The 8177-nt window shown below is 28.6% G+C and overlaps 1 protein-coding gene across 1 annotated transcript; it reads left to right on the top strand.

Annotated features, from left to right (window-relative positions):
• Positions 1-5805: 5805 nt before the first annotated feature.
• Positions 5806-7958, top strand: LOC101258372 (uncharacterized). The gene is made up of 5 exons (XM_069298229.1): positions 5806-6064; positions 6151-6222; positions 6410-6492; positions 6940-7142; positions 7751-7958. Exons 1-5 carry the CDS (start codon positions 5898-5900, stop codon positions 7826-7828), a joined length of 603 nt encoding a protein of 200 aa, XP_069154330.1. The 5' UTR covers positions 5806-5897; the 3' UTR covers positions 7829-7958.
• The last annotated feature ends 219 nt before the right edge of the window (positions 7959-8177 follow it).

The following is an 8177-nucleotide window of genomic DNA, read 5'->3' on the forward strand; positions in this document are numbered from 1 at the left end:
TGAACAAGCGAGATCTGAGAGTGTGGCGAGTGAGATCTAGGAGAGGAGAGAGAGGGGAACGAAAATATGTATATATACAAATTTCTCTCGTTTTACACAAATAGAAACACATTTTATACATTTGTGTTTGTATAAAAGCGAGAGAGGCGTGAGAGAGAACAAGAGTGGCGAGTGAGATTCATTAGGAGAGAGGCGAAATAGCAACAGTTTGCTATGGGGTACAATCAAATCAAATTATGGTTATATCATTTAATTTGAATTAATAGTTTGCTATTATATACAGTTTTCCAATTAAATATCTCAAAATACTTTATCTTTTCGATAAAGGTACAAGTATTATGACCAAAATCTCATAGATACACCTTCCTAAACTAAGGTCCTATTGCCCCCTCCCCCCCTCCCTTGAATTTATTTATTTATTTGTAATTTTGCTCACCTTTATGGCTTACATGATATCCAAATATCTCCCACACGTCTCAACTATGTGGAGACACCAAGTGTGCCACATAAGTCAAAAGGTGTATAAAAAAATTTTAAAAAATCAAGGGGATAATAAAATGTTAGTTTAGTTAAGATATGTTTTTGATATTTCAATTATAGTCTAGGAATACTTTTGTCTTCTCCCATTGACGTTGTTGGCATGTACTAATCCAGTAGTTATTATTTTTTATCCCAATTAATTATGCGGTGTAAATTTACTAGTCTCTCTCAAAAAGACTGATATCTTTCTAATAAAATAATAATTTAATTTTAAACTTTCAATTTTATCATTAATTATAATTTATAATCACATAAATATCAATGACTGTTATATCATAAATTTAAGTCTTTCTTTCTTGAATTTTTATATACCTATTCAAAATGCATTACATAAAATTGGGACGAAGAGACTACTTTAAAGTTATGTTTAGTTTCTTCTATAAACGAACAAAAGCACCAATATAAATATGTCCCCCAATTGATTTAATTCTCCTTCTTTATCGGAGATAATTTGAACCTTAATTTCTCTTATAATTTTCACCGACTTTATTGACCGCCGCACGAAGCCAAATCATTTATCTCAAAATATTCTTTATATAATGAAACTACAACTATCACTCAAACCAACTCTATAAGCCTCTATTCGTTTCTCATTCATCAACATGATAACTTCATATCCTACTACAACTAGTCCCATAACCTCCGTGGATTGCCAAAACCAAGTGCGTTCGTGGAGGTTTCTTCGTTCACTTATGAAACTTCTTATTCCTCGATGCAATTGCATCTTCGTTGAAGAAGAAAATGATGATACAAAACACATACCCTACTTCAAACACAACTCCTCCTCCTCCTCATCATCATCATCTCTCACTATTACAGGCACAATCTTTGGTTCGCGTAAAGGAAAAGTCAACTTTTGTATCCAGTCAAACCCTAATTCCACAAACCCTATTCTTCTTCTTGAGCTCGCGCTTTCAACTTCTTCACTTGCTCGTGAAATGCAAAAGGGGATAGTGAGAATCGCGCTTGAGAGTAAAACAAACGATTACTCCTCTTCTTCTTCTTCCTCCGCGTCTCTTTTGTCTATGCCAATATGGAGGATGTATTGCAATGGAAAGAAAGTAGGGTTTGCAGTTAAAAGAAAACCTACAAAAGTTAATTTGCAAGTTTTGAGACAAATGCAGTCAATTATTGTTGGGGCTGGAATTATTCATGGGAAAAAAGGAGTTGTAAAAAAAGATAATGATAATGATGATGATTTAATGTATTTAAGAGGAAAATTTGAAAGAGTTCATGGATTTAATGACTCAGAGTCTTTTCATTTGGTTGATCCTGAAGAAAATATGGGTCAAGAGCTAAGCATTATCTTTCTACGCTCTCTTAATTAAAATTAGCATCTCCAACACTAGGATGGTTGAGATCTCTCTATGCTTAATTAGGCCTCTCAGGTTCGAGTCCTCGAGAATGAAAATGGGCACGACAATACGTGAATCTAAAATTAATTGAGCGTAATACAAATATCGAACACCGGACGAGAAAAGCCAAATGAAAAATTAATTAGCATCTAATTAGTAGTGGTGTTCTTCTTCTTTTTTCATTTTCTATTTGGTTCTAGGACCTTTTTTCAGTGGTTATGTAAACGGACCCTTTACTATGTATTGTAATATCTAAAAAATGTGAAATATAATTGGAGGGAGATGGAGGTTTAACTCTTTACTTTTATTTATAACTAAGTACGAGCTTAATATTTTAGTTTTTTTTTAAATTTATGTGATATATGTATTATTTAGAAAGTTAACTTTAATATGATTTTTAGATATTTAAGTTGTTAATTATTTTTTGTTTCTGCAAATTTAATGTAAAGAGGTTCATTAAGATGTTCATAATTAAAGTATTTTTTATCATTGATTGTTGATTTTGTATTTAAAATAGTTACAAGATATAAATAAATATAATCGACATTCAAAATAATAAGCTATAACTAAAGAATATGAATTTAAAACTAAAAGTCATAGCTAAAACGGATTTTATAATTTCGAGAAAATTATACACTAATTAAATTAGTAGAACAAAGAAATAATTTTTAGTTTATGTTTTTTCAAAACACGCGTGCTTCTGCGTGTAGTCTTGAATTTAAAACTAAAAGTCATAGCTAAAACAGACTCCATAATTTCGAAATTAAAGTAAAACAGAAGAAATGTTTTAAAAAAAATATTTACGAAACACGTTAAAGCAGGCACATCGACCGAGACATGTCTGCTTCAACGAGAACTCTCTCTTATATAACAGAATAACGAAAGACATCATATAACAAAATAACGAAAGACATCATGATGTAAGTGTGTTATTCCTTACATTATAGATGTTGTCACGTCTTAAAATCCGAATTGATTTGGTTCCACTGCATTAGAAGGAGCAATTGTGAGTGTCTCAACGAGATTTCAAGACGCTTTATCGAGAAAAAAGATTTCCCAAAATGCAATTTCATAAGAGAAAATGGACAAAAATTACAATTATCTTTAATAAAATTATATGCTTAATTCTCACAATCATGTTTTTAATTTGTTAATAATAAAATAAAAGTTGGACCATTTCTTGATTTGGGCATTATCGTTCTCGCGTAGAATTATATTAATCTTTTCTATGTATCTTTTCAATTTTGTTTTCAATTATGTTTCTCATCCACATAGCTTTATTTTATTCATTCTAAGGAAACAACGAGAGATCAAGATTTAAACTTAATACGTCAATCTTTTAATGTTTTAATGTTAAATTTATTGCACTTTGAAAGATTATTTTAATTTGAAATTTTGCTAAAAATTTTATTAGATTTTAACATATATGTAAAAAAAATATTAAAGTTCAAGTGAGCTCACATGAAACATACCTAGATTTGTTTTACTCAATTAAAATATATTTTTATTTATTTAATTATATTTCTAATTAATAAATTGTACTGCTAATTAGCTGTATTAATTTTGAAACAAATTCTGCAGGGTTAAAAGGAGTCTGATCAGAAAATATGTTTGTGTTGGGTTAGTGCGCTACTGAAAAGATGCTGCCTTTAATTTTGTTTTTATGAGCTGTTTTTTGGGATATTAATAATTTTACAAGTTGATGTGAGTAGTAGGTCATAGTGAAAATGATTTGATAATATAAATTAATAGCGGAATTAACTCTCTCATCTATCATATTTGATTTGTCAAAATTTAAAATGTTATAAGCAAATCAAAAGTCACGAGTCTTCGTTGTATATTATATCACCCAAATATATGTGATCTAATATTTATTTTTAAATTAGACGTCTCATATTTAAACTCTTAGAATGATGAATTTGGTAAGGAGTTATTACCCGTGGTAGACCTACTCAATCCAATAAGTAAGTTTTAAAAAAGAATTAACTAGATGAAGGGCCAATTGACATTCTAGGTTAATCTTGATCATTAGATTGGGCTATGGGTGTTAAATAGGCGGATTGAGTTGAAATTAGAAATATTAAAATGAGTTCAATGGAAATTGGGTTGGGTCTTGACCCGCCCAAATTTACTTTGGGCTAAAAATGGGTTGGGTCTCGATCCGCCCAATTTGACCCGATTAATCTCAATAATTTAGCATATTGATATTTAACTTTTATAATCACAATTTGAATTTTCCCTCAATATTTTTTTGTCAAAAAAGTAACAAATGAATAGATAAATCCTAAAAGATGTTAAATAGATAATAGGGATGATGCCCAAGTACCCCCTCAACCTATGCCTGAAATCTTAGAGACACACTTATACTATACTAAGGTCCTATTACCCCCCCTGAACTTATTTTATTAATAATTTTTTACCCCTTTTCGACCTACGTGGCACTATCTTGTGGGCCCAACGATGATTGACTTTTTTTTCAAACTAGTGCCACGTAGGCTAAAAAGGGGTAGAAAATTACTTACAAAATAAGTTCAGGAGGGTAATAGGACCTTAGTATAGTATAAGTGTGTCTCTGGAATTTCGGATATAGGTTGAGGGGGTACTTGTTCATTTTCCCTAGATAATAATCATACCTTTAATATAGGAACATATCTCTAATAAAAAGTATTAAAACGGGTTGAAATTGGAGATTGAATTGGGCTCAATTAAGAATTCTCTTCAAATGGGTTAAGCTTGAATGGGTTGGGATTGAACCCAATTGAAATTATCCTGAGTCCAACTCTTAAAATTCTGGGAGGCTTACCTACGTTTGGTTTCATTTTTGACACCCCTAGATTAGACCAATTGTGCGAAGTTACCGAAACATGAAGGACTTATTTTGGCAAATAAAAACTTATAAGACCTAATTGGTTCAATTAAGAAATGGAGGAGGAAATTTGTTATTTTTTAGAGTCGAAAATCATTTGAGTATATCTTTGAAATTAAAATGCATTTTTTTTTATTACGTAGTGTCACCATCTTTCTAATTAAAAAAATGATCATCTCTTAAATGTAGATTTTGATTGGGAGAGAGAAGAGGTGCGTGTATATATATTCATTTCTTAAATGTAGATGTTGATTAGGAAAGAGAAAAAAAAATCGTGAACCACGTTTTTTAACTATCGAGTTAAAAAACATATAATAAAGTCTCAACAATAAAAATTAAAATTAGCTTCTTCAATTTTAGAATCTCTAGAACATATCAACCACAACAATAAACAATAATGTATACAGTATTATTTCATTAATTGATCCTAAAAGAATAGAATATATGTGATAAAAGATCAAAATTTTAATATCATATTGAAGTGAGATCCAATTCCAGAGCTTTTGATTTATCTGATACCATATTGAAACGTGATCATCTCATTTGAAAACTTAAACTATCAGAGAAAACACATTTATATTAGTTAATTATATTATTAATATATAATACATCCTTAGCTTAAAAAAAATGTTTTATCCTTGATGAAGTTTTGTCTTCACTTATTTCTTCTAATATCAAAACTCTTTGATATAATTAAATCAGGTGTGGATTTAGAGATTAACCCACAGATTTATGTGAACTTAATCATTTCTATTTTTGTTTCAATACATACTAAGAAATTAGCTAAATATAAATATAAATATTTTGTGAAATCAATTATTTGTTGTAGTATTAATTTAAAAGATTAGAAAATCATAAATTTTAAATTATACAGCTCAAAATATTATACCCAACAAATCTTTTAAGTTGGTATCATGATTATGAAATTTAATAATCTCCTCTTGTAAAACACTTCCATTTGACCTGATTATTCTAATACTTATGATAAAAACATGACCTACTTAAATTATAATTTATTTATCCTACATGATTACATCCACTATATTAAAACCAAGGCTCCCCATACATGTATATTTCTTCTACTTGTAAAAAGAAAATAATTTCATTTTGATCTAAAGTTTTAAAATCAATCCAAAATGTCCACTAAAATTACTTATGTAGATCCATTTTACAATCTCTCTTACAATCAAATTATTTCTAAAAAATCCAACTCTTTATATTCAAGAAGATCATATATTCATTTTAACAAGATCAATAAACCTCTCAATTTCCTCATTTCCAATGCAAAAATTGGAATATTCATGTAATTTTTAATTTTCTTCACTCTTTTTTTTTTCCTCAAAAATTTATTAACATATCATGTATACATATTTTTTTTTCTTCTTATAGTGTTAGGTGCAATTCAGCCAATAGTATTGGATCTGATGCTTCACCTCCTGGAAACTCTTCATCTTTAGGATGGTAATAATTTCTTATTTTATTTTCTTGTACAAAAAGAAAAGAAAAGAAGAATTAAAGTAAATAGCCGGTGAATATCTATTGTATATATTGATTAAGAAAAATAAACAGTGAATCTGATCGACTATTTGTATATAAATATTAATTGGTTTTGTGAGGTATCATTTTTTAAAGTGGATGTTATATGCAGGAAAAAATGGTTGTTGGGATTTCTTCTTCCTATGTTACTACCTGCATTCAAGAACAAAGTCAGCCCTTTACAACTACTCAAAAGTAAGTAAAAAATATTTCTTCTTTCAAGTATGATATATTCAAATATCATAATGTTGATAAGCTGAATTAAGTTATATACGCCGTGACTGTAAAAGAAATTTTATATCTTCAAGTCATCAAAAGATAATTACAGATAAACCTGTTTAAAATATGAGATTTATAATCTTCAAGATAAGATATCTGATACAATCACAAGGGGAGACAAGTGGGTGCCCTTTGAGGACATCATGATATAAATATTGAAGGCTAAAACCGTCTTTTATGTATATATATAATATACGTTGAATTCTCTTGACTTATTTACTTCGTGTTTTTGACTTTTCGTAGTAAAAATTTGGATTTTGCTACCAGATACAACAAATAAAGAGCCTGGTGTAAAAATTTATAGAACTAACGATATATATATAACTTAAATTCACGAAAAAATATTGATTTTATGTTTGAAAGGTAATGTGGATAAAGCAATAGAAACAGTGGAAACTATGAGTGAGATAGTGGAAGAGGTAGCTGAGGAAGTAGAAAAGATTGCTGAAGAAGTTGAAAAGAAACTTCCTGGGGATTCTAAGCTAAAAGAAAGTCTTGATTCAATAGAAAATTTAGCTCAAGGGGCTGTCAAATATGCCAACCAAGCTCAAGATCTCATTCACAAGGTCAGTATCGAGACGAATTCAGAATTTCAAGTTTATACTTTTTATAATAATTTATATCAATTGATAACTAACTTCAAATTTTAATATTTAATGAATATTTCATACACTGTTCTCTAGATCCACAATTCCTATCCTATAATTCCCTTTTAGAATTTTTGCACTAAGATGAATTTAGAGAGGCATTGCATGAAGAGACACTTCACATTTTACTATATCAAAAATACTTTTTTGCTCAATAAATTAATAGCAATTGTTTAATTGTCATTAAATATGTCATTTTAAAGACAATCAGCACTCTTTGTAAATATCCTTTAAATATATAGCGGCACTAGATTCAGTGTCAGCTAACAAATGCCGATAAAATATTTAACAGACTTTATTAATGTATATGTTTATTGCCACTAAAATTGTTATGACATTCGTACTTTAAACTCAAGAATAATAATTAACTTTAATAGCTGATCTGATTAAGCTAATAATTAGATTGTAATTATAAGTTAAATAATAATGATATATAAATTAATTTTATAATGTCTATATATATATATATATATATATATATATATATATATATATATAATTTATTTATTATTTTGGGATATTTGCAGATTGACGATGCAGAAAAAGAGATATCGGAAGAAACACAAATGCAAAGTAACACTATGAAAGGGTCAGACAAGAGTTGAGCTCAAAAAAATAGTCACTAATGATATTTATTAGTGTATTTTTCATATATATTATTGTATCGATTTCAAATCTGTTAATAATGATTTTCGAATAATTATTTATAGAAATTCTTTTGATATTTGTCTCAAATGGTGACATAACTGACAAAAAGAATATAAGAATATCAAAAATAGACATTATTGCATCATCCCACGTTCCTTCACGAGCAAATACCATATCAAATTCAATATTCATCGAAGTATACTATTTATTCAATTTATATATTATGCTATCTGAAAGTAGTTAGTGTAATAATCATAATTGGTGGAATAATTATTTTAGCAATTAGACAAAGTCAAATTAACTGTA

Source organism: Solanum lycopersicum, chromosome 5, assembly GCF_036512215.1.
Source record: "Solanum lycopersicum chromosome 5, SLM_r2.1".
Taxonomy (NCBI): Eukaryota; Viridiplantae; Streptophyta; class Magnoliopsida; order Solanales; family Solanaceae; genus Solanum; species Solanum lycopersicum.

Coding starts and splice junctions, on each gene's coding strand:
- LOC101258372 (XM_069298229.1), top strand. CDS start 5,898: ATGTCCACTAAAATTACTTATGTAGATCCATTTTACAATCTCTCTTAC. Junction 6,223..6,409: donor AACTCTTCATCTTTAGGATG/GTAATAATTTCT, acceptor TGTTATATGCAG/GAAAAAATGGTTGTTGGGAT. Junction 6,493..6,939: donor CCCTTTACAACTACTCAAAA/GTAAGTAAAAAA, acceptor TATGTTTGAAAG/GTAATGTGGATAAAGCAATA.